General features: G+C 36.1%; 1 protein-coding gene across 1 annotated transcript; it reads left to right on the forward strand.

The window, feature by feature from the left end:
• Positions 1-1,067: 1,067 nt before the first annotated feature.
• On the forward strand, positions 1,068-27,573 carry TMEM209 (transmembrane protein 209). The gene is given in 16 exon segments (XM_024763045.1): positions 1,068-1,217; positions 1,220-1,315; positions 2,060-2,196; positions 2,340-2,398; positions 3,214-3,345; positions 3,809-4,050; positions 7,830-8,031; positions 12,064-12,239; positions 12,859-12,930; positions 15,273-15,369; positions 18,215-18,340; positions 19,730-19,827; positions 20,854-20,968; positions 21,069-21,166; positions 22,852-22,925; positions 25,793-27,573. Coding segments are annotated over 16 exon segments (1,929 nt in total). The 3' UTR covers positions 25,848-27,573.

Raw genomic sequence — 27,573 nt, forward strand, 5'->3', positions numbered from 1 at the left:
GGACATATACACACTAACAAACGTAGTAAGGTAGATAGCTAGTGGGAAGCAGCCGCATGGCACAGGGATATCGGCTCCGTGCTTTGTGACAGCCTGGAGGGGTGGGATAGGGAGGGTGGGAGGGAGGGAGACGCAAGAGGGAAGACATATGGGAACATGTATATGTATAGCTGATTCACTTTGTTATAAAGCAGAAACTAACACACCATTGTAAAGCAATTATACCCCAATAAAGATGTTAAAAAAAAAAGCAAACTGAACTCCCTGATGAACCTTTTCCTCAGGATTAGAAATTCTTCCAAAGAATATGCAGGAAAAGTAAAGAGTGGTTTTTTTTAGGAAAAAAACCCTCAAAACCACTAACAACTTTAACAAAACAATTTGGTTTTTCTTGTTACTGCTGCACCCTCGTTACACGGATATTTTAGAATTTACATCGGGTCAGAACACTTAATTTTTTTTTTTTTTTTAAACACAGAGGTATGAGAAATGCTTTGTCATTGCTGATGGTGTCTGGACCCATCATCAAGTACACTGTATCCTACACTTGGCCACCCTGCTTAATAAAATCTGCTTTAAAATGTGCCCATAGGGCTTCCCTGGTGGCGCAGTAGTTGAGAGTCCGCCTGCCGATGCAGGGTACGCGGGTTCGTGCCCCGGTCCGGGAAGATACCACATGGGAGCGGCTGGGCCCGTAAGCCATGGCCGCTGAGCCTGCGCGTCCCGAGCCTGTGCTCCGCAACGGGAGAGGCCCGCGTACCGAAAACAAAAAAAAATGCGTCCATAAGCGCCCTAAGGAAGCTAAAGTTATATTAATATATAGAAATTCAGCTTCTTATAGTTATTACTTTTTACTGCGGGCTCAGAAACTGGTCTGAATTTTTCCGGCTCAGCTTTCTCCCCTCACCTGAGCTGGCGCCACAAATCCAACGGCTGTTTCCCTGGTAACGCTCCTAGCCCCTGTCCCTCCCCCACTCCCCTCTTCTCGCGAGAAGAGAGAGTCTCGTACTTCCTGTAACTGTAGCTCCACAAGCCGGTCGCTTTCGCGTTAATACTTGGCTTCGCGCATGTGCAGTGGAGAGTGGCGCGAGCCAGCCGTTTCCGGGCGAAGAACGCGGTGCGTTTTCGGGATTGTCTTTGTGGTGTTTGGACTCTTGAGTCCACGCGGGCCGTGGGAGTTAACGTGCGTGTGGACCTGCCGAGGGTTCAGCCAAAGGGGAGTGTGGCCAGACCTTCCACTACCCGTGGTGGAAGGGAGGAAAGAAGCCGTAAAGTTTGTGCTGCGAGAGCCAGGGAGGGAAGCTCTCCGTATTGGGTAGTGTTGACTCGGGGGCAGGGTGGCGGGAAGGGTACTGCTCTTACTCTGTGGGAGACGACTCCATATATCTGGAACAAGTCTTAACACTTGTCTGCAAGAGATGAGGCCTAGGAAAACAGAGGAAATAAATCCTAATGTGGACCAAAACTGCGCACTCTCCCCAACTCACCCGTATCTCCTTCACACCATGAGTACTCGCCCTTCTCAAACTTAAATCCCTGTGTTTTATCAGCAACACGAATCAGAGATCTCTGGTGTGTGTCGGTCGTGTGCAGAGTTGTTAAATAAAGATCATAGGCAGTTAATGACTTATGCACGAGCATGTGGGAGGAGAGTAATGACATATCTTATTTGGAATACTTTCTCCCAAAACTTGGTATTTTGAATTTCTTATAGCCCTTGGCCTAGTCCTTGTGACATATTCCAAAAACACAACAGGGCGTAATTGGAAACATAACCACTAACCCTTAAATTACAAAATAAGATATTTTTCTTTATTGGAAGTGTTAAATTATTCTCTGAAGGAAACAGCCAGTTCTCTGTTGATTACAGTGTGGTGCCAATGAAGCTGTAATTTAGGGTTCCCTTTTCATATACTAATATTAAAATTAGAAAAAGTTAGGAAAGACATTTGAAGATGAGGAAAAGTAGATGCAACTTTTAGTTACCTTATAACAAGTTTGATTTCTTAAATGGAGAAGTAGTTTATTTTAATTAATTCTGCTTTTTGATTTTGAACAGATGCAAGGGGAGCCAAACCCTAGTGCTTCCCTTATTGACAGAACCATCAAGATGAGAAAAGAAACAGAAGCTAGGAAAGTGGTTTTAGCCTGGGGACTCCTAAATGTATCTATGGCTGGAATGATATATACTGAAATGTAAGTTAATTAGCCAAAAAGGGAGGGAAAAGTGAAAATTTAAGAGGCCAATGGTTGGTTCCACGGGTTTTGTGTTTGTTTTGATTTTTGGTGTGGTTTTGTTTTGTTTTGTTACTATTAAAAAGCCTTTTTAATTTTTTCAGGACTGGAAGAATGTATAGTTTATATTATAATGTGAGATACTGGCCCCTCTGGTATATAGGTAAGTAATTAATTTTCACTGCAATGTAGTTACTCCCAGTGAAAAACTGTGTTCCAGTTTAATTCAGCTTAGTATTCATTCCTTTATTCAACAAATATTTGAGTGCCTCCTGTGTTCCCAAAACTGGGAATACACCAGGAAGGGAACAAGGAATATTCTAGTAGAAGAGACAATCAAATTAATAATACGATTCCGGATAATCATGAAAAATAAAGTTTGGAGCTGGTAAGATTTGTGTTTGTATTTGTCTCCCTGAATTGCCTTCCCTACTTCTCTACTTTTTCACCTTTCAAGATCAACCCGATTTCTACTCCATTGATGGCTTCCTCAGTTTCCTCATCCTTCCTCTCTGTCTGCTCTTCAGTAGTCCTTGGGTATAAAGGGTCCTTATGGCCATTGAAGTAAATTCCAAAGTCTAATACATACATTAAGCTAAAGTCTGATAGGGAAGTGGTGTGGCAAGTGGAAGAGCAAGAGTTTTGGAATCTGCATACCTGAGTTAGAATCATGGCTTCAATAACTAGCTGTGAGCTACTGCAAAAGTCACTTGACTTCTTTACAACTGGTGGTTGATCTTTAAAACAAAGGTGAAAATGTTTACTGTAAAAGCTTGTAAGGATTAGTGATAATATTTTGAAACTCACTGGTAAATGCCCTACACATAATAGACATTCATTAAGTGAAGTGGTAACTCTTAGGAATAAGAAGATAGTTTTCAATTTTGTTGTTAATCTGCTAAAGTATGCATGGTTTTGTTTCCCCCCTTTAAATGTTCCACCCCCCTTTTAAAAAATAAATAAATTGTTCTCTTCCAGAGCTTGCCCTTGGATTTCTCTTCAGCCTAAACGCTTTATTTGATTTTTGGAGATATTTCAAGTACACTGTGGCACCAACAAGTCTGGTTGTTAGCCCTGGACAGCAAACACTTTTAGGGTTGAAAACAGCTGGTAAGTGTTTCATATCTTTTGCAAAGGTGGGTGAAAGGTTAGCAATAAATCTTTCTCAATTTAATTTTCTCTTCTCATAGACTCAGCTAGAAGGGACTTCTAAGGCCATCTGGTTCAACTGTATTAAACAGTTCTACAATAAATGGTCTTAAGATCAATGATTATCTTTCCTATTTATATAAATTGAGTAACATTCACAGTCTCATGGAAGTTTGTTCCATTGTTTAATTACTGTTAAAATTAAATGACTAACTTTTGCTACATTAAAGCCAATTTCTTATTTTGAACTCTATGGAAATGGTAAACAACCATTTGTGTCCTTTGGTAGTAATACTTTATGTAATTTAACAACCAGGTCACTCTTACTTGCCCTTTTCCTGAAGGAAAAGATTCAGTTCATTAAATCTGTTTTCATAGAAATTTTATTTATACTTACACATAATTATTTGTTTGTTCCTTCTAGTTGTACAGACTACTCCTCCACGTGATCTGGCAGCACCCCAAATCCCTCCCTCTCCACCTTCTCCTTCAATTCAGGGTCAGAGTGTATTAAGTTATAGCCCATCTCGCTCACCCAGTACCAGCCCCAAGTTCACCACCAGCTGTATAACTGGATACAGCCCTCAGCTACAAGGTCTGTCATCAGGTGGCAGTGGTTCTTATAGCCCTGGAGTGACCTACTCACCCATCAGTGGTTATAACAAGGTAATGACTCTTTTCTCTTGGCCAATCGCATTACCATTTTAGAATTGGGAGGTTTGAATTGAAAATCATCTGGTGAGTCGAAACTCCTTCTTTTATCAATGAAGAAACCCAGGACCAGTGGATAATTGACTTGCCCAAATTGCCCATTTAAGAGCTAAGAATAGAAGCCAGATTTCCTGACAGCAGTTAGAAGTTCTTTATATCACATCTTAAAACAAAAGAGAAGATTTAGCTTTTGAAAAGATAACGAACTGAGGTTCACCATCTAGGATCTTTCTGCAGTCTTTAAAACAAGTTGAAATTATGATGATTTTCTACTTTAGTTTCCTTTACTCATGTTTTCCCCCTTTCTTTGCTTCTTTATGTGAAACTTTTATATATCCTTATAGAATATTAATGCTTTTCATCATACTGGAGTATCTTCTAAGCTAGAAACTGGGATTGTCATGTAACTTGACTCTTGAGTATGAATACTCTCCATAGGATGATTAGAAACCTTCATACCATCTCCCACAGTAAAGTGGACTTTAGTTTTAATTTTTAGGCTTGATAGAAACAAAATTGACAAATTTGAAATTGTGACTCCTGCCTGATGCATAAGGCTATAAAATAGGCGTTAAAAGAGGGATGGTCACATTTTCAAGTCCTTTTTTTGGCCACACCACATGGCTTGCAGGATCTTACTTCCCTGACCAGGGATTGAACCCGTGTTCCCTGCAGTGGAAGCATGGAGTCCTAACCACTGGACCGCCAGGGAATTCCTGGGATGGTAACATATTCAGATGCTGACACTAGTTAGACTAATATCTCTATAGTTAAATGAGAAATATCTGGAAATGAAATCAACACACTGTCTACCCTCACCCTTTTACATAATATTTCTTTGTAATGAAATTCCATACTACTGGTTACCTAATAATAATTTTGGCAGGAGACTGAACCCACCTACCCACTAGTGTTGGAGGGTCTCCTGCAGAGGTGGGGGGTGGCTGAGGCTTACAGTGGGGACAGGGGCACTGGCAGCAGCAGTTCTGGGACGTACTCATTGGCGTGAGCCCTCCTGGAGGCCGCCCCACCATATATCCTGCAGGCTCCAGTGCTGGGTCACCTTGGGCCAAACAGCTAACAGGGAGGGAACACAGCCCCACCCATCAGCAGACAAGTTTTATTGAGCATGGCCCTGCCCACCAGAGAAAGACCCAGTCCCTCTTAGATAGCCTCATCCACCAGAGGGCAGACAGCAGAAGCAAGAGCTACAGTCTTTCAGCCTGCAGAACGAAAACCACAATCACAGAAAGTTAGACAAAATGAAAAAGCAGAGGATTATGTCCCAGATAAAACCCCAGAAAAACAACTAAATGAAGTGGAAACAGGCAACCCTCCAGAAAAAGAATTCAGAATAATGATAGTGAAGATGATCCAGGATCTTGGAAAAAGAATGGAGGCAAAGATTAAGATGCAGGAAATGTTTAACAAAGACCTAGAAGAACTAAAGAACAAACAGATGAACAATACAATAACTGAAATGAAAAATACACTAGAAGGAATAATAGAATAACTGAGGCAGAAGAATGGATAAGTGACCTGGAAGACAGAATGGTGGAAATCACTGCCTTCGAACAGAATAGAGTCAGAAAACTGGAATGGTGTCCTGGTATGATCTTGAGAAGTTACCTAACCTCTTATACCTAAAATTAATACAGTAATAATATTTACCACTTAGTGAGAGGATGAAATAAGGTAATGTAAATGAATCATAAAATATTGTGCCCCTTGAGCAAGATAAAACCAGTTAATGAAACAGTAACCCAAATACAGTCACAATATATATAAGGATTTAACATGTTAATTGAAATAAAAGAAAAATCAATGTGGAAGAGGATTAACATTTTTATTTGTAAACAGTATTAAATATTATAAAATTTGTTAATCCTTAATTTATTACAAACTAATATAAATTGATCATGAAACCCCAGTAGAAAAAAAATTGTCAATGTACTGGAGTAAGTAGTTAATATAATAGGTAATACTACTGACAAGTAATTGTATTTTTAAGGTGTTTAACTTAATAAGGAAAATGCAAATTAAATATACATTTTAAAAAAATTTTATATATCGTAAATATTTTTAAATAGTAATACTGATGGACACATACCAAAATAGGTATTCCTATCTATTCTCTTCTGATAGGAGTATAACTTAGTACAACATTTTCATTTAATAGAATGGAAATGTGTATTAAAAATGTTCATATGCTTTGGTCAAGTCATTTCAGTTCTAGGGATCTCCTAAAGGAAGTCATCAGAAATTCAGCTAAGATTTATGCACAAAGATGCTGATCATAACATTATTCACAGTAACCAAAAATTTTAGACAATCCAAATGTCTAGAATATAAGAATGTAAAAATAAATTATGATAGATTTGTATTACGAAGTATTATATAGCTAGTAAGAATATTTACAAAGGATTTTTATAGAAAAATTCTTGTTAACTTTAAAAAAACAATATAATGCTAAAGGGTATTATCTCAATTATATAAAAACAAAAATATATTAACATATATGTACATTTAAAGAGTTGAAAATACATGAAATGTGAAAAAGGATTATAGTATCTCTAGGTGGTAGAGTTACAAGTATGGCTTATTTTCTTCATGCTTTTCATTTTTTAAAATATACATATAGGGCTTCCCTGGTGGCACAGTGGTTGAGAGTCCGCCTGCCGATGCAGGGGACACGGGTTCGTGCCCCGGTCCAGGAGGATCCCACGTGCCGTGGAGCGGCTGGGCCCGTGAGCCATGGCCGCTGGGCCTGCGCGTCCGGAGCCTGTGCTCCGCAACGGGAGAGACCACGGCAGTGAGAGGCCCGCATACCGCAAAAAAATAAAATATACATATATTAATTTTTTGGAAAATAGACTATTTTTAGAACAGTTTCACGTTCACAGCAGAATTGAGAGGAATAGAAAAGAGATTTTCTGTGTACCCCTGCCCCTGGCACAGGCACAGCTTCCCCCGCTATCAACATCTTGCTGCAGAGTTGTATGAATAGAAGAGCCTGCGCTGACACATCATTATCACCCAGAATCCGTAGTTTACATTAGCATTCACTCTTGGTGGTGTACAGTCTATGTGTCTGGACAAACAAATGACATGTATCCACCATTATGGTTTCATACAGAGTAATTTCATTGCCCTAAAAATCCTTTGTGCTCTGCTTATACATCCTCCCCCTACCCCAACCTTTTCCACAATCATACAATATGTAGCCTTTTCAGATTGGCTTCTTTCACTTAGTAATATGCATTTAAGTTTCCTCCACGTCTTTTCATGGCTTGCTAGCTCATTTCCTTTAGTGCTGAATAACATTCCATCATCTGGATGTACCACAGTTTATCCACTGACCTACTGAAGGACATCTTGGTTGCTTCCAAGTTTTGACAGTTACGGATAAAGTTTCTTATAAACATCTGTGTGCAGGTCTTTGTATGGACATAAATTTTCAGCTTTGGGGGGTAAATGCCAAGGAGGAGGATGTTTGTTATGGTAATAGTACGTTTAGTTTTGTAAGAAACTGCCAAACTGTCTTCCAAAGTGACTGTTTTGCATTCTCACCAGCAATGAATCCAAGTTCCTGTTACTCTACATCCTCGCCAGCATTTGGTGTTGTCAGTGCTCTGGATTTTGGCCATTCTAATTGGTGTGTGCTCTTTGAAAGTCAAAAACCAAAGAAATTTCAGTTAAAGAAAAATAAAATAAAGTTCTTTTATTTTGTATAGTTGGCCAGCTATAGTCCCTCTCCATCTTCTCCATACCCTACCACTGTTGGACCAGTGGAGAACAGTGGATTGAGATCTCGCTACCGTTCTTCACCCACCGTCTACAACTCCCCTACTGACAAAGAAGACTACATGACAGACCTACGAACCTTGGATACTTTTCTTAGAAGTGAAGAAGAGAAACAGCATAGAGTTAAGCTGGGTACATATATATTTTATTTAGATCTAATGTACGTATTTTTGTGTCATTTTACATTATCTTCAACCTTTACTTTGATCCCATACATAAATGTTTAAGTCCTTTAGTAATACACCTTGTGTAGCTTAGGAGAGAAATACATTTTGGTTTTGTATTTTGTTCAGTAAGAAGAATTAAGTTCACCAAAATTTAAGATGTAAAATATAGCTGAGTTAACAGAAATCTTGAACCTTTTGTCTACATTACTATTGAAAGCTTTTTCGTATAATGTAAGTTATAATTTGTTTAAAAGTTGAGGTCATAAAACTGTTTTTGATGCGGTCCACAGCAGAGCTTCGTGAAGTGATAGTTGTCTCCTTTCAGGTAGTCCTTGGGAAGGTTGGTGTGGCAGGGAGGCTGGAGAGAGCATGGATTTACTCCAGAAGTGCTGTTGTTTTTGGAACATTTTTTAACTTGTCTCTAGTTTGCTTTGGGAAGCAGTGTTAGCAAATCTTAATCTATTTGGGGTGGATTTGATTATTACAAAGTCTATTATTGAAACCAAGTTAGGCTATTGAGCCGAGTAATGATTTTTCCCCCTCAGGAACTTTCACAGAAAGCACATTAGGTGCTAAAGCATGGCCACGGTGAGGAAGCCAATTATTGGACCATGGCTCTTTGTGTCACTTGAAATCTCTCTATTGATTTTTAATTTAATTTTGCCTGAAAGTGCCACAAATGTCAAAGAAACAAATCAATATTATCTTGTTATTTGTTGATACATGCTTTTTTTTCTTTTTAAATTTTGAAATATTTCAAGGATACCGAAAATTATAGAGTGGAATACAAAGAACCCTATGTACCCTCTACATATTTTTGTCATATCCAGGTATTTTCTGACTTGCATTTTTATTTCTTCGTTGACATATAGGAGTTATTTAGAAATATTGTTTGGAAGTATTATTGGTGATTGGTGTTGCTTTTAATTTCCAAGTATGTGAAATGAAAGGCTTTGTTATCTGTTTTTTCCTAAGTTAATTGTACTCTGGCTAGAGATTTTGATCTGTACCCTATTAATTTTTTAATATTTTTTTTATTTTTATTTTTTTTCGGTACATGGGCCTCTCACTGTTGTGGCCTCTCCCGTTGCGGAGCACAGGCTCCGGACGCACAGGCCCAGCAGCCATGGCTCACGGGCCCAGCCGCTCCACGGCACGTGGGATCCTCCTGGACCGGGGCACGAACCCGTGTCCCCTGCATTGGCAGGCGGACTCCCAATCACTGCGCCACCAGGGAAGCCCCCCCACAGTTTGTTTTAGCCAGTTTGGACTGATAGTTCTTTCTTCAGTGGTGTCTGAACTGCTGTTTAACTCATTGAGCTCTTTGTCTTCTTTTCTTTTTTCAGTTTTCAGGGTTTCATTTGGTTCTCTTTCAGATATGCCTGATTTAGAGTATCTTGTTTTGTTCTTATATTTTCAATTCTTTTTCGTATCTCAATCACTTTAAACATGCTTTTTAAAAGTCTCTGTCAAGTAGTTCAGTTATCTAAAGTTCTTGGAGATTACATGCTAACATTTTTTTCTTGTTGACTCATTTGCTTGGAGACATGTTTCCCTGTGATTTATGTAATTTTTGTTTGTTTTTGGTAAGCTCATCTTCAGAAGAGTTTTATCTGTGCTTTTTCTGTCCTAGGCAGGCTGGATGGAAGCGTTGTTTCCTGCTAGCAGTTTTATATTTGCCTCTACCGGGTGCCTAAGGAACATCATTGACCTTGAACTAACTTAAGTAATTTGGGGGCTTGGAGGTTCCTGGACCTCACAGGGAGTGTAAACGGGCACTATAAACCCATGTGAAGATAGATCTGTAATTTTTAAATCTCTGGGGGTTTCTTTTTAAACAGCCTAAGAGAGATAAGCTTCCTTGTTATTTCCTGGTGTCGGTGGACAGATGTTTTTTCCTTATCCACTGAGAATGTGGCCCTTTGAGGTTCCTGGCTCTATGCAGGGTGCAGGGAATAGAGACAGGAAGAAGGTCTCAGTCCAGCTGTCTACCTCTCCTGGACCTGTATCCACATTTCCAGTTCCCAGGCACTGAAATCCAAGCTGATAGGTTTCCCAAAGCCTACAAAATGCTCCAGAGCAGCCACGGCATCAGCTCACATGCAGGCCACTGGCCACTCTGACTTTCAATTTCCTCTTCATTTTTAGCTGCTGACTCTTCCTCTTACATTATTGCAAGCTCCATTATTCATTTAAATTATATATTTTATTTGATAAGCATATATATATCTGGAGATGTTTCAGGTTACCTGATTTATTATGTTGCCAGACTTCCAAATCTCTTTGTGCTTTGATTCTTTGGTCTTTTTGGTTCTCCAGCTACAGGTTTTGTGCTGTTTTGGTGGTGGTGGTGATTACAGAGAAGCCCTATTGTGTCACTTGCTATATATATTTTCCTTGTACTTTGGCTAATGTACAACAGATATAAAAACATATTTCGGTCATCTGTATAAAACTTCTTTTGTCATCTAAAGCCACACTTTATTGAAATTTTAGTTCAAGTTCTCTCTCAGAAAGCTTGATTATCATTTTCAAAGTTAATAGTCAAAATAATTAATCAAAATAGGATAAACTTTGTGCTCTATCATGACCATGTCTCTTACCTTCCTTTTTTATTCCCTATTAAATCATTTGTGCTTGTTTAAAACTTTTTTCCTTGACATTAATTCATTCCTCTAAGTCAGTGTTACCAGAAGTCCTACTTGAAATTTTTTTACCCCAAGTGTGGTATTTATTATATGTAATTATTTATTTTCATGCCAGCATGAAACTACTTTCACCAGTGCTACTAGCACAAGACTGGCTAACCTTCAAGGTTTTGATGCTGTGACTTGAAATACTGCCGCATATCCCTTTCATGATTTCTTGTCTTTTGTGCCTGTAAACATCACTAGAAAACCAGTTTTATTATTTTACAGTCATTCCTTTTAAAAATTCTGCTAAGATAAAAAAAACTAGTTTGTATTTGTGACTTTTGTGTGAGGGTATGAAATATTAATTGATACTTTTGATATCAGGTAAACTCTGAAAAAATTAATTCTTCATAAGTATCATATAGTTGTCGTTGAAAATTCGCTCTTTATTCAGGTACTGGGCTAGATGCTCGGGAAAAAAATACTCCCTGCCCTCAAAGAGCTCAAATTTTATTTGGAAAAAGAAACAGACCTTAAAGTGTGATAAGTACTGTGGTAGATTCTTCTGTAGTATTAAGTCCCTAAATTTGAGTATTTACATTTCCTAAAAGTAAATTTATAAATTTAAAAGTGTAATCAGCAGATGGTCTCTTAATACAAGGCAGGAATTACTACAGACTATAAATAGAACACAGTGTAGTACAGGGAAGAGTGAGTTTAGCTGCTAGCCAAAAGACTAGTTTATTAATAAGAGGCTGTAATTATCCCATTCAGAAAGAGCTTCCAAAAATTCAAGCAAGAACTCCTTAGCCTATTTATTTCCTGAAGAAATTTGTCTTTTGTTTCTCTCTGAATCATTTGAAAGTCTTAGAGAATGAAACAGGCTTAATTTTACAACAAAAATAAACAGACACTTTCAGCCACTTAGAGAGCATATGGCTCTTAAAGTGATACTGCTCAGAAAATGTTCTTTTTAATTTTCCATTTCTCTGAAGAAGAGAGAACGTTGGGAGCAGGGAGGAGAGGAGGCTTTGTCTTTTTTTTTTTTTTTTTTTTGTGGTACACGGGCCTCTCACTGTTGTGGTCTCTCCCGTTGCGGAGCACAGGCTCGGGACGCGCAGGCTCAGCGGCCATGGCTCACGGGCCCAGCTGCTCCACGGCATGTGGGATCTTCCCGGACTGGGACACGAACCCGTGTACCCTGCATCGGTAGGCGGACTCTCAACCACTGCACCACCAGGGAAGCCCGAGGCTTTGTCTTTGATTGCCATTGCCTAGGTTCCTGGATACCCAGAGTTCATATACCAGCTCCAGATATCAAAATTACTACAACACACTGATAATCTTTAAATTAATCATTGTAGGAAGCCCAGATTCTACTTCGCCTTCCACCAGTCCTACTTTCTGGAACCACAGTCGTTTTATGGGGGATTATGCACAAACTTTAAAGAAGTTTCAGTATCAGCTTGCCTGTAGGTCTCAGGCCCCATGTGCTAACAAAGATGAAGCTGATCTCAGTTCTAAACAAGCTGCAGAGGAGGTAAATGGAAAATAAAAATGACTTGATATTTATGATTTACAGATTGGTAGAAAGTCTTTTCTTCTTCTGGAACTTTTTTTTCTGTAACCTCCACTTCTACTGGCTAGAAACATAAATCTGGCACACATTAAACGGTAGAAAGACTCCTTAAGTTTGTGTACCCAAAACTGAATTATGTACGTTTTACTCTTTATGACACATAGTTAACATTACTTTCCTGCCTAAAACATTTTTCTGCATTCATTTATATTGAAAAGGTATCTCAGGTATCTACTTGTACTTATTAGCATATACAAGACTCTTGCTCTTGAAATACATTTAGATTAGAACATTTGATATTCTGTAACTTCTTCAGTTTAAAAGCAAATAAAGGATTTAAATTTTGTTCTTAAAAGCAAGAAGAATGTTCTTCAAACATATCAATGTAAGGAATTTTAAATATATATGTGTGCATGAATAGTAACTACTGCATATTAATTAGATCAGTATTGATATTCATGAAGTTTTTTCCAAGGTATTCCAAATATTTCTGAGGATTCCAAATATTTCTGAGGGTGGGGGAAGGAATGATTGATAACTGGCATTTTATTTGATTGTTCATTTTAAACATTTTTAATAGGTCTGGGCAAGAGTGACTATGAATAGACAACTTCTTGATCATATGGATTCATGGACAGCCAAGTTCAGAAATGTAAGTTCTGACATTACTCTTTGGACAATATTAGTGCCTCTTAATGTACAAAGTATGTTGTTAGAATATCAGTTAGAGGTGTTAATTATTAGAATATCAGAATTAAGTATTATTAAAAGTACAATATGTGTGGCACATATATAAGAATAAACATGACGTTTACCATATAGTGTCCGTATTCTTGGGGATTTTTTTTCCCTCTGTGTTTAGCAAATCAGTGTATTTTGAGTGGATAAAGGAACAGTGTATTTAGTTGCTAAGATTTTCCCTTTCCCAACATCTCAATTTTACTTTTCAAAGAGCTTTCCTGTCAGAGTCTGTTATGTGTCTAGAAATGTGAGGGGAGCAAAAATGAGGTCCTTAATGTCAGAAAACTTCAGAGTTAGAGAACATAACATATGCTTGAAGCTACTTCAGAGTATATCAATTTCTTCGATTTTTCTAAAGAACCTTCTAATCTTTGGCCTAGAGGTTGGCAAGGCCAGCTCTTGCATATACAGAGTGAGTTAGTTCCCTGGTTTCAACCCTGCCTCTTTCTGTTGTTCTCTGTAATACCCATTTGTCCCGATTCCAGGGGGGCGAATTGGCCCCTCCTCCACTGCGGGAAGCCCCTCCACTTAGATTCTGTAGAGGCTGCCGCTTCTTCCACTGTTTGATCCTTCAACACTCATCCACCCACTGTATAGCTTCTAGAAATGTGTTGAAATCACTTGTTCTTTTTTATTCTTTTTTTTTTTTTGCGGTACACGGGCCTCTCACTGTTGTGGCCTCTCCCATTGTGGAGCACAGGCTCCAGACACGCAGGCTCAGCGGCCATGGCTCACGGGCCCAGCCGCTCCACGGCATGTGGGATCTTCCCAGACTGGGGCATGAACCCTTGTCCCCTGCATCGGCAGGCAGACTCTCAACCACTGTGCCACCAGGGAAGCCCCTTTTTTATTCTTTTACTATAATTTAAATAGGGTATCAAGAAGGAGTGCTGAAAGTAGTAGCCTACTTTCTTGAACCAGAAGCCTGATTGGCTTTTTTGAATAAGAATTCCAGAGCCAGCCCTAGAACTACTCAATCAGGTTTTCTGGGAATGAGGCCTAGATCTCTCTCCTCGAGCTAGTAGATAATTTTGTTGCCGCCTAGGAGTGGCTGGCAAGTAGGATACACTTAATAAATGTTGGAAGAATGAACAAGTGAAATGATGTCCTAGAACTGTACTTTCTTTTATTTCCACTCATAGGCTTATCTAAAAATGTTAATATATTTATAAAGTCTTGGTCAGAAGTATTAGCTTAGAAGAAATACAAACACAGTCCTTTATCTGAATTCCTTAGGCTACAATGTTCTGAAATTTAGGGTTTTTTGTAGTTTTTTTTTAAAAAGCAGTATATGCATATACCATATATTTTGTAATACACTAGCAGGGTCTTGTTAGTACTCAGTAATCAACCACATTAATGTTTCTGCAGCAGAGCATAAGAACTGTCACGCTAGGTAGGATAAAGTCTAATAATAGCTTCACATGAATTCAGTTCAGGTCTTGCCAGTATATCAAATTTTCTTGCTAAATAGATTATAAAAACACTTCATTTTCAGAGGCTTTTTAATTCAAAAATTTTATAATGAATTGTATAGACTTGTATTTGATCTGAAGCTTGTTTTCATCCTTCTACTTTATGGTTAAACAGAAGTGTGGAAACAGAAATAGCGGTTGAAGTTGCTGTGAACAAACACATAACACAAAAACTAGATGGGGTATTTCCTTGGGCAGTCTTTTCACATCCCAGAATGAGTTTGATATCAGCCATGCAAAGTGGAATTTGAAATTCCTAGTCCTAAAGTGAATATTCACAAACTAGTTTCAAATACAGTAAAATCTGTTTTCCACATGGTTAGGGGATTGAGTGAGCCTGCTGAGAGCTAATCTATGTTATGTTAATCTAAGTTACGTTTAGTTTTAAAAACTATTCTACTAACCACAAACCAGTATAAATGCTACATGTGTAAATGTGTGAATAATTACCCTAGAAATGTAAACTGAAGATGATCCTTTTAGCTAAGTATAATGATCCTAGAAAGAAGAATTTAAGAAAAACTTAACATGTAGCTGAAAGTTTTATATCTTTAAAAAATAGGCATATGTGATTTAAGAATAAATCTTAGTCAAGTTATACTCTGTTAGCATATTTACTTATCTCTCTCTACACTTCAGGTAGCTGCTACTTCCATTCTCTTTCACTATACTCTGTTAATATTCAAGTACAAGACAGCAAAAATAGTTTCATGAAAATAATTATTTGAGAAATGCTTTAAAATTGCGTGTGTAAAATCATTACCTCATTTCTTCCTAGTGGATCAATGAGACAATATTAGTGCCACTTGTACAAGAGATTGAGTCTGTCAGCACACAAATGAGGCGAATGGGTTGTCCAGAGCTGCAAATAGGAGGTATGTGAAAATAGAGCCCAGCGTTTGAGTTCCTTCAGTGAATCTGCCAAGTGGAAAATTTCTTCTTGTAATGGGCTATTTAACAACACCTTTTGTTATCTTGAGGTGAAGAAAAAAACTAAATGTCTATAATATCACTTTTTAAAAAATATAACAGTTTTATTGAGATATATGCAGTTCACCCATTTAAAGTCTACAATTGAAAGGTTTGGGTTGTGCAAACCATCCCCACAGTCAAGTTTGAATAGTTCATCACCCCAAAAGGAAACCCCATAGACCCGTTTCCAACCACCACCCATCCTCCAGCCCTAGGCAACTACCAGCCTACTTTCTGTCTCATTATATAGGCCTGTTTTGGATATTTCATCTAAATGGGATCATACAATATGTTGTCCTTTGTGACTGGCTTCTCTCACTTAACAATGTTTTCAGGGTTCATCCATGTTGTAGTGTTTATCAGTACTTCATTTCTTTTTATTGCCAAATAATATCCCATTGTTTGGATCTACCACATTTTGTTTACCTGTTCATCATTTGATTGACATTTGGGTTGTTTTCACTTTTTTGGTTATTATGAATAATGCTGCTCTGAACACATACATACAAATGTTTGTGTGAATATATTTTAATTTCTCTTGGGTATTACCTAGAAGTGGAATTGCTAAGCCATATGGTAAATCCATGTTTAACCTTTTGAGGAATTGCCAGACTGTTTTCTAAAGCAGCTGCACCATTTTACATCCCCACCTACAGTGTATAAGGGCTCCAGTTTCTCACATCCTTGCCAATACTTGTTATTATGTGTCTTTTTCAGTTATCCTAATGGATATGAAATGGTATCACATTGTGTTTTTAGTTTGCATTTCCCTGATGGCTAATGATGTTGAGCATCTTTTCGTGTGCTGGTCCATTCATATATCTTCATAAGCAAAATATCTTTTCAGATCCTTTACCCAGTTTTTTTTCCCCTTTACCTATTTTTAAATTGGGTTACTTGTCTCTTTATTATTGAGTTGTAGGTGTTCTTTATATATTCAAGATACAAGTCTCTTATTAGATATTAATTTAAAATTGTACAAAGCATAAAAAATGTGTACAGTGCTAATTTAAAGTCCCCTATTTTCAATATAAGAAAAATACATTTTTCTTATCTGCTAAAAATAAAATTGTTAAGGTTTTGTGTAATATAATTTGCCTAAAGTATATATATACTATAACTTATTTAGTGTTAAATAATTAGGTTTCAAAATAAATAAGGAATATTTTAGTCAATCAGCTTTCTAGAGAATAAATTTCTTTCTCTTTGAAATATGTAAGGGCTTTGGATTGCACATTAACACTTTTCACTTGCTTTTGGGTATCTTTTTAATCAGTCTTTATTCTCTGGAATAAGTATAGTGTTGTGTATCACTAAAGTACCCACGTGTTGAGTATCTGTATATTTTGTATATAATGTATACAACACTCACATTAACCTTGAAAGCTAGCTTTTAGTGCCACATTTTATGGATCAGGCTACTAAGACTCAGAGAGGTTAAGTAACTTGCCCAGTGTCACAGAGCAGTGATTTGAGGCCAGAGCTTTCTGACTCCAAAGTCAGAGGGTTACTTTCTTGGTAATGTTATTTGAACCTATGCTTATCCTTTTTGAGCTTTTTTATAAGCTATAAAAATATGTTACCTTTCACAACATTTTTACCAGTGTGATGTGCTTTTTAAAAAAGAATAACATTGTTTTATCACTATGAAAGCAACATGCATATGTTCATTGTAGAAAATTTGGAAAGTACAGAAATACACAAAGAATATTACCCATGATTGCGCTTCAGTAGATAACCACAATCAATCAGTTTTAAATCACAATCACTTATTCCTTTTGGAGAAAAATACTATGATACTATATATATCAATGGTAAGTTATACCATAATTTAACAACATTAAAATATGAAAAGTGTATACTTAGGAGTTGAGCAAATAGTACATATGTATGTATATATTTTTAATTAAATTGGGGTCATACTGTTTTGTTACCTGCTTTTTTCCCTCCACTTTTTCTACTTTGTTAAATATTCTCCAGTACTATTTTTATGGCTAGTTTGTATTTCTTTTTTATGTATGTAATATATTGTATTTAACTGATCTTTATTATTTAAAATTTAGAAGATTTTCCCTTTGATGTTATTAATAATGCTGTAAGTAAATGTCCTTTTACCTAAATATTTGTGTACATTTATAATTATTTCCTTAGGATAATTTCTTAGGAGTGAAGTTGTAAGTTCAATAGGTATAAATATATTAAGGCTTTTAATATACATAACCCTTCAAAAAGCTTATACCAATTTATATTCTAGCAATAATGTCACATATAAGAAAGCCTTTTTCCCAACATTGGGTATTACTAGTATGGTTGTACATTTTGAAACTTTTTGTTGGTTTATTCATTTCTTTGGATAGTTGTCTTTCATGAAGTGATGAGAGAAGTCACTCATAAAAAGTGTTCACTTGTCACTGGCATAATGGGCAACTTTTAATTCAACCTGATTTTGAAAGCTCTCATGTGTCTTTTTATATATACCCCACAAAAATCTTCTGTGTATTAGTTGTTTATAGATCTGGCAAAATGGATTTGGCTGTTTTTGGAGTATGCATGTGTTTGTTTAAATCTGGCCACCTTGCCAGAAATGATCAAATATTTTGTAGGTAAAGTAGATAATGCAGCTTGTTAAGAAAAACTATCGTTGCTTTCCTTTATTCTTTCAACATCTATTGAAGGAAGAGCATTTGAAGTTTTTTCAAAGATCCACATGAGGAATAATCTGTTTTCTGTGTGTTTTAATTTTAACAGAGGCTAGTATTACTAGCTTGAAGCAGGCTGCTCTGGTCAAAGCTCCACTCATTCCAACTCTAAATACAATCGTGCAGTATCTAGACCTCACGCCAAATCAGGAATACTTGTTTGAAAGGATCAAAGGTAATTATTGATTTGAAGAGGGAAAAAATGAGAGCTTTTTCACTAGTTTGAAATTTTATACAGGTAACATGGGAAAAATTTTTTTTAATTATAAGTATCACTGAAGTATGATCTTATTTTATAAATATGTATTTAATAATGGTTTTATTAAGGCTTATACTTGAACAACTTTTGAGTTTTATATTCTGTATGCTTAAAAATGGTCAAAATAATGTAGTTAGCCTTGAATACATTAATTACTAATTTTGTTCTAAATAGGGAAACTTAAATATGAGCTAAATGGGCTCACATGAATATTTCACTCATTTTCTATTCTTAAGCTACCAAGAATGGATGCCACAATGACATTCTTTATAATTTCAGCATGCCGATCCTATTTCTTTCGATTTTTATAAGTCATATGTAATATGTTGCTTCTTTATATTTCTGTTATATTCTGATTATTTGGGGGAAATATGATCTTCTGAGGAGACTGACTTGAGACTCAGGAAATTTAGCCTCCCTGGTACTCCCACATACTCTCTTTATGCCTCCCTACATTTATTTGGATAAACTCTGTAAAATGTTCTCATCACTAAAACAAGTTTTAGAAATAGTATTTCACTCTAGATTTATCATAAATCTTAATTTGAAAATGTAATGTTGCCCCTTCTCTAGTCTAGGTTTGGACTGAGGTTTAGGAATAAACATTTATCATGACTTACTTAGGAATAAACATTTATCATGACTTACTTACGTACTTACTTACTTACTTATTTATGGCTGCATTGGGTCTTCTTTGCTGCGCGTGGGCTTTCTTTAGTTGTGGCGAGTGGGGGCTACTCTTCGTTGTAGTGCACGGGCTTCTCATTGCAGTGGCTTCTCTTGTTGCGGAGCACGGGGTCTAGGCAAAAGGACTTCAGTAGTTGTGGCACGCAGGCTCAGTAGTTGTAGCTCGTGGGCTCTAGAGCACAGGCTCAGGAGTTGTGGCGCACGGGCTTAGTTGCTCCAAAGCATGTGGGATTTTCCTGGACCAGGGCTCAAACCTGTGTCCCCTGCATTGGCAGGTTGATTCTTAACCACTGTACCACCAGGGAAGTCCCCATGGTGCTATTTAATCTTTTATATCTTGTATTTCTTTGTCTGCATGTTTTGATCAGGTTTTTAGATGTTATACTTTCCTTACTGTAACCCCTTAGCCTTTTTTTTTTTTTTTTTTTTTGCGGTACGCGGGCCTCTCACTGTTGTGGCCTCTCCCGTTGCAGAGCACAGGACCGGGGCACGAACCCGTGTCCCCTGCATCGGCAGGTGGACTCTCAACCACTGCGCCACCAGGGAAGCCCCCCCTTAGCCTTTTTTTTTCCTTCTTGTATATTCTTAGCTTATTTTATTTTACCTTTGTTGCTACAGAACTTTCCCAAGGAGGCTGTATGAGCTCATTTCGATGGAATAGAGGTGGAGACTTCAAAGGCCGCAAGTGGGATACAGACCTGCCCACTGATTCTGCTGTAAGTCCCCAGTTTTTTCAGTTTGACATTTTTGTTATTGGGTTTATTTTTCCATTATAAAAATGAATATTGAAAAGAACTTAGAGGGAATTCCCTGGCAGTCCAGTGGTTGGGACTCAGCACTGGCTGTCACTGCCGTGGGCCCGGGTTCAATCCCCAGTCAGGGAACTAAAATCCTGCAAGCCACACAGTGAAGCCAAAAAATAAAATAAATAAATAAATGAATAAATAAATAAAAATGAAAATAAATAAAAAGAACTTAGAAACTAAGTAGAAATACAAAATTTTTGTACCAGCATCTTAACCCAACCACTGTTAATATTTTGGTTTATTTTCTTCTTTTTTTTTCTTTACTTATATTGTGCTATTTTTAATGTTTTTATCGATACAGATATAATAATCCCATATGTAAAATTATGTCTCCTGCTTTTTTTCACTTTTCAGTGTTATTTGCACTATTACACACTGTCATTTAACTGTTCTCCTATATTGGACCTAAAAGTTTGGAAAACATGTAGTGAGGGAGGGATTTTTGTTTTTCTGTCTTAAATAATACTGCCAGGAGTAACATAATGCATGTTTCTTTCTTATTTAGGATTATGATTTTAAGAAAGATTCCTAGAATTAGATTTATGAAATCAGAGTATAAAGTTTTTGAGCATTTAAGAGTTTTTCAAAATTATGTTTGTTCTGTTTTTTATAGTGACTGTTATGTGTGAAAATGAAGTTTAAATGCTGATACTCAAATTCAGAATTGAATGTATGTGTATTTTATTTTGATTTTGCTGTTAATTACCTATATGGGTGTGAATGATCCCCTTAACAGAAAACTAGGAATGTCTTGCTTTAATCTTTTCATTTCATAGATTTCATCTTACAGATATAACCACTTGAAAACATTTTTGCTAATTCTTTCTTTGGAGAAAACTTAAAAATTGGAGTCATTATAAACATGTTTTAAAAGTACCACATACATACTTGATCGATTTTCATGCTGACTTTGAAAAATTGTTTCCTCGTCTTCAGATCATCATGCATGTGCTTTGCACCTACCTTGATTCCAGACTACCTCCACATCCTAAATACCCTGATGGAAAAACATTTACTTCTCAGCACTTTGTTCAGACACCAAATAAACCAGGTATAAACAACCTCTCCTAAGAGGATGAATTGAGCTTTTCACATGAAATACATCTAGTCGTTTTGTTTTGTTTTTTTAATGTAGCATATTTCCTTTACAGACGTGACAAATGAGAATGTTTTTTGCATTTATCAGAGTGCTATCAACCCTCCCCATTATGAGCTAATCTACCAGCGTCATTTCTACAGTCTTCCAAAGGTACTTCTAAATGTAGCAGTTGCTATTACTAATGTCATGGATGACTTGCTTTGTTAATATTTTTAAAATTAGATTCTCTTGTTTATGGAATAGGTAAACTTTTTAAATTAGGGAAAAAGTGCTAGTTTTGTATCCCTTTTTTTAAAACTCTAAAAGTAATATGTGCTTAATTTGGAGAATTATGCAGAAAAGGAAGAAAAGTTCATTATTCCATTATTTACAGGAAGCTCTTGTTAACATTTGGTATAATTTTTTTGGTAAATTTCATTTTGGTCTTTTTCTGTACTTATTTATGGGTTGAAATCATATTATTTATGTAGTTTTATATCCTTTTTAAAATTAATGTTATAATTTTCCATGCCTTTAAGAATCTTCGTTAAAACACTTTTTAATGGCTATTTTAAAACTTCACAATAAAATTATAACATAATTTATTTAACCACTCCCCTACAGTTAGATATTTTGGATGTTTCTAAGTCTTCATTATCATAAATACCTTTATGCATATAGCTGTCTGCATTTTGGGTAGTTTTTTAGCCTGAAGTCCAAAAATGGAATTCTAGGTTATAGAATATTTTCAAGGCTGTTAAAATATGTTATCAAAAAGATGATTGTACCAGTTTACACTTCTATCCAGGTATTTTACCTTTGATTACAAACATCAGTTCTGTTGATGACCTTTGCAGTTATTTTTGTTACCAGCATCTATACTAAGAAATTTTACATAGACTATAATCATAAATTGTATCCTTCACTTCATCAGATACCCAGGAGAGAATTTTTTTTTTTTTAAGTTTAATATTTCAACTTTGTAAGTGTAAATATTTTGGGCCATTCAAGTTCCATGCAAATCCTTTTTTTTTTTTTAAAGAAACACTTGTCTTTAAAAATCATATATCCTAAGATTTTTTAGTAAAAACACTAAATCAGAATAAGCAGGTATAAGTTAATCAGTAAATTGAAAATCGAAATCAGGAGCTATTTCACAGACCAGAAATTACATATAATAGTTTGATTTTAGTGCTGGCAAAATGCTGCCTCATAGTCCCTTGTAGATAAAATAAATTTACATTTAATATGTTACTTACACTGTTAACATATATCATAATGTATTTTGAAGTGTGATTAAAGGTTTTTTAATTCCAACACTGTTGTTTATGCTGTTAATTTGGGGGATAGAGTATTTTTTGTGTGTAGGATACAGGGGTACCAGCTTCAGAATAACTCCCATCCAGACCTTCATAAATGCTGCTCCCCGTGTATGGGAACTTCCCAATGTGTTTATTTCTGCTCATCTTTCAGGTCTCAACTTAAAAATTTCTCTCTCAGGGAGGCATTGCTTGCCTCACCACTCTGGGTTTAATGCATATGTTCCCATGGCACCCTACACCTTCTTCTTTCTCATAACATTCATCACACTTTATTGTAATTCTGAGTTTCCTGTCTGCCTTTCCTACTAGACCTTAAGCTCCTCAATTACATGGATCCTCTCTGTTTTATTCACCACAGTATTCCCACTTCCTAGCACAAAGTGGGCACTTTGTTTAATGAATGAATGAAAGGCTGAATTACATGGAATTCCGAGTTAGTAGAATATAAATTGATAGGATCGCATTTACCTATCAGGCTGAATGGTTTGGTTTCGTTAGGTTTAAAACTTGCTGTATTTTTTGTCTTTGTTCCAGGGCCGAAATAATATGTTTCATACATTATTAATGTTCCTCTATATCATAAAGACCAAAGAGTCAGGAATGCTTGGGTAAGTACTTATGCTTTAAAAATACAAGTACTTAACTTATATACTGTTTTCCTTATGTTCAGATTCTGCAGAAGGCAGCAACATATACTGAAGATTTGTGGACTGAACAGTAAGAGATATGGCTTCTAGTACTAGCTCAGCCCTGTCACTAACCAGCTCTGCCATCTTGAGCAAGTCCATTACAGTAATTCCTTGGAACCTCCATTTCCCCATTGATAAAAAGGCAGTTTGACCACATCATTGGCTTTACAGCTGTGTCCCCCAGAGGAACAACCCTGATATATCAGGCTCTTGCCACTTTAAAATTTAAAAACAAAAACAAAACTGGAGTCCTATTTATTCAAGCTATCCCACTTCAGACACAAAGCCTTCTGCAAAATGTTTACACTTTCAGAGAGACTAAGTCAGCACCAGTTCCATAATATTGTTAATTGGGATGGAAAAATGGTCAGTTGAAATTGTTTACTTTGTTTATTCTAAATACTTAGTAATGAAGCTCACATACTGTTACAATAAACTCAAAATTGCTGTCTTGTTATTTAGGTGATTTGAAATTTTAGTCCTTCAAATAATATTTGAAGTAAATGGACCTCAGCTAATGCTGGGTAAATCTGGTAATGCAAGGACTGGAAGTCTGAAAATCTGGGTTCTGGGTCCATCTCTGCCTGCACTGTGTAACTTGAGGTTAAAAAAATGTAAAGGGAAGGGCTGAGTAGAAAACATCAGGGGTCTGTTCCAGTTTGGTATGCATGCTTCTTTTCAGTTTTATAGGTGCCCTGTTTTATACAGGTTCTGGAACTCCACTGTCCAATACAGCAGCCGCCAGCCACATGTGGCATTGAGCATTTGAAACATGATTAGTCCAAATTGAGATGGGCTGTCAGTGTAAACTACGTAGACTAGAATTTGAAGACCTAGTACCAAAAAAGAAAAAGTAAAATATCTCTAATAATTTTGTATATTGATGACATGTTGAAATAATGTGTTGGATATACTGAGTTAAAGAATATTTATGCTACCATGGCTCTTTTTTCTTTATTTTTTAATTACAAAAATAATGCATGCTCAGTATAGAAATATTTAAACAATATAGCAGTGTATAAACTAGACATTGAAAACTCCCCTCTGATCAACTCTCTCTTCTGATCAACTCTCCCTCGAGGTATCCATTGTGTTAACAGTTTCAGGTGTACATTTTCAGACTCCTTTCTGGGGAAAGTTGATTTTTTTTTAGTTTTCATTTTGTTTAAAAATATATTGTACCCAAACATATTACTCTGTGACCTGCCTTTTAATCTTATGGTATATCTTGGATATTCTTCTATGTCAGTAAATACAGACTTTTTTCCTAAATTTTCTAGCAGTATTTAGAAAGATATACATGTATTAGAAAGATGGAACGTGCTATAAATATATTGTTTTGTAATTCTTAACAGTGTTTCTGGAAGACTATTTTGAAGTGAGGAATTAACTTAGAAGTATTTTAAATAAATAATGAATTTTTGGTTTTAATTGAAAATTTATCTTTTCTCTAAAAATCTAAATTGATACATAAGTGATTTGTCATGATAACATGAAGCTTGTGTTGAGTACCATATATAGTTTGTCATGTACATAAAAATGTAAAATCTTTAAAAGTATTGGATTGGCCAAAAAGTTCATTTGGGTTTTCTGTAACATCTTAGTGGGGCAGTAATTTACACAGAGGCCCAAAAGAATTGGTATAATATTTAAAGTGCTTATCTTCTCTGAATGAGGAACTTACATGTGGAAAATGAAACATTTTAGACTAAAACTAATCTGTGTTTTATTTATTTGGGATTTTTTTTTTTTAACCAAGGGAAAAGTCTTTGAAATTAACTTAAAATATGATTAATCTTTTTAATACATTTTGGAACAATCAAATGTTAAAAACTGCTCTCCTATACCTTAAAGGAAGGAAATTTCCTTTGCTTAAAGGAAATAAGCAAGTGGCTCAAATATAGACCATTTGGAATCATGCCCATAACACAGCAGTTTAATACAAATCCATTATCAGTTCAATGCCACATATTTGTGTGGTAGTGGAATGAGATGAAAGTTTTACATCCAAAAGGGAAAAAAATCTAGACAGAATTGACTGCACAGTAATTTGTGTCCTGTTTAGTAAAAGACACCATAAATAAAGTTTAAAACTAAATGACAAACTGAGACAAAGACTTATAATTTCAACATTTAGAGCAAAGCCAAGTTGATATCCATCATGTATAAGGAGCATATATGTTAATTAGAAAAGAAAAATATAGGAAATGGTCAAAGACACGAGAGACTTTCATAGAAGAGTGTCATGCAGATGGTTAATGAACATGAAAAGATGCTTAGTCTCATATACAATCAAGCCAGAATTAAAACATTTTTTCTATCAAATTGAAATTTATCATTTGCAGTGTTGGTGAGGGTATGGAGAAATGGGAAAATATAGTTGATGAAATGACCTTTTTTGAACAGGTAAAATTCTCTAAGAGGCCTAGCATCTCTAACTCCTCAATTTTTAAAAATTTAATTGACACTTACTTAAATCCTACTTGCTAAAATTGTCCTGTTTAACTCTATCTGTTGTAATAATTCTTGAGGTCCACTGAAAAATTAATTTTCAACACTTCATAAGTCCATTTATTCTAAATTTGGGTTTTAAGCACAGTTAAGAAAGTAATTACTGTTTCTGGAATTCACCTGATAAACCATGTGTAACATAACTTATTTCAGAAAAGCACTAAATGTTAATTAAACATGTATCCCTTGTAAAGACTCCTACTTTAGTTATTTGAAAAAAGACCTTAAATGCTGGGCAGTCAATTCCACTAAAACTTTTTTTTTTCTCTTTATAGGAGAGTTAATCTTGGTCTATCCGGTGTGAATATTTTGTGGATTTTTGGCGAGTAGTGGGTCATTTAATCCCAAACTTTTGGACTTCATTTGACTGAATCAGAAGTTGAATCTAAGTATCTCTGAGTCACTGCCTCTTCTGAAATAAGATACATATGTGTATGTTACAGACTTTAGATTTAACAAAAAATTAGCTATTATGAAACTTCTTTGTAAAAGTATGCCCTATATCTTCTACACCAAGAAACATTACTTTATCATTTCAGAAAAAAACTGCAATCCTTCAGATTTTTGTTGGCCAAAACAGTGCAGCTCCCCCTTAATTGAGTCCTTCTTCACTGTAACACCCCAAATAAGAATCATCTGCCTGATTCCTCCCCACAAAAATTGTTTTTTCAGTTGAGTTATTTAGTATAAATAATTTTTTAAAAAAAGCAAATTGCTTATTTTTTTTAGTGTTTATATTACCCCAGTGTTCAACAAATTAGCCCAAGGCCCATATTTAAAGAAATGAGATAAACTTTTAAGTAATAGTTCATGTGCATTTAAAAAATATTATTGGAAGAGGTTTGACAGTATTAATGTTTAAAAAGTCAACTCTTGATGAAGTTCACAGTCTTGAACATGGTTTGAAAGATGCTGCCTGATCTTCCCTCTGCCCCCCTTGCCCCTGCCTCCACTCCAGTCTTGCCTTGCCCCTCTCCTTCCATGCCCCAGCCACACTGGCCCTCTCTCAGCTCTCATCCCAGGGCCTCCGTGCACTCCCGCTGCCTGAGACACTCCGGCCCCACTCTAGCCAACCCTCCTCAGCACCCTTCTAGGCTCTGCCTAAATGTTGCTTTCCCAAAGAAGCTCTCCCTCCCCCCACTCCTTCCATTCCCACCTCCCGCAGATCCCCTGACTGTTTTCTCTCTTGGTACCTTTCACCTTTGCTTCATATCACCGACCATGGTTTGAAATCACTTAGGCACGTGCATTTCTTTATATGTCTCTCTAAACCTGTGCTGTTCAATACAGCAACTATCTGAGGCTGTTAAGCACTTGAAACACGCCTAGTCCAAATTGCGATGCGCCATAAGTGTAAAATCACACCGGTTTCAAAGACTTGATAGGAATAAAAGACTGTAAACTAAGAAATAAACAACTATAAAAAGTCAGCTCTTGGGTTAAATTTAGCTGATAGAATTAAACTATTTAGGTCTTAGTTAAGAGGCTGAAGACATCAAGAAAACAACTGCCTTGGTTTTAATAACTCAGTTTCACTGTTCCATAATATTGTATTGAGTTCCCTTTAAAATCATATGATATCTTATCTGTTTAAATTTTTTAGATATATTCAAAATATCTGGAAAGTATGAAATAACCAAGTTTGTAAGTTTTGCTTAACTCTCCATCTTTATTTTCTTACATGTATATGTAGTATATCTAAGGCTAGTTAGCAATTGCATGTATTTTTTGGGTTGACATGTTACTAGAGACTGCTTTACCTGGAAACAACTAAAACTAGTATTTTCTCAATAACTCCGTGTCAATATTACATATGCAGCTCATTTTGTATAATTTGTAAATCTTGTTCCTGTTTTTTAAAAGTCAGATGTCCAAAGGAAAGGAAGTTTCTATCTTTTAACTGCTTTTGATGTATGTTAAATTTGTTTGTTATGATAAAATACCAATTAGACATGTTAAATATAAGAACATGTAAAAATCGAAGTCTCCTGTTTCAGAAGTTGGTGTGTCTACTTCACAATTACAAAGAATAAAAAATGATGTGTCATTTCTTATA

This window comes from Neophocaena asiaeorientalis, unplaced genomic scaffold (genome assembly GCF_003031525.2).
Source record: "Neophocaena asiaeorientalis asiaeorientalis breed wild unplaced genomic scaffold, Neophocaena_asiaeorientalis_V1.1 scaffold681, whole genome shotgun sequence".
Taxonomy (NCBI): Eukaryota; Metazoa; Chordata; class Mammalia; order Artiodactyla; family Phocoenidae; genus Neophocaena; species Neophocaena asiaeorientalis.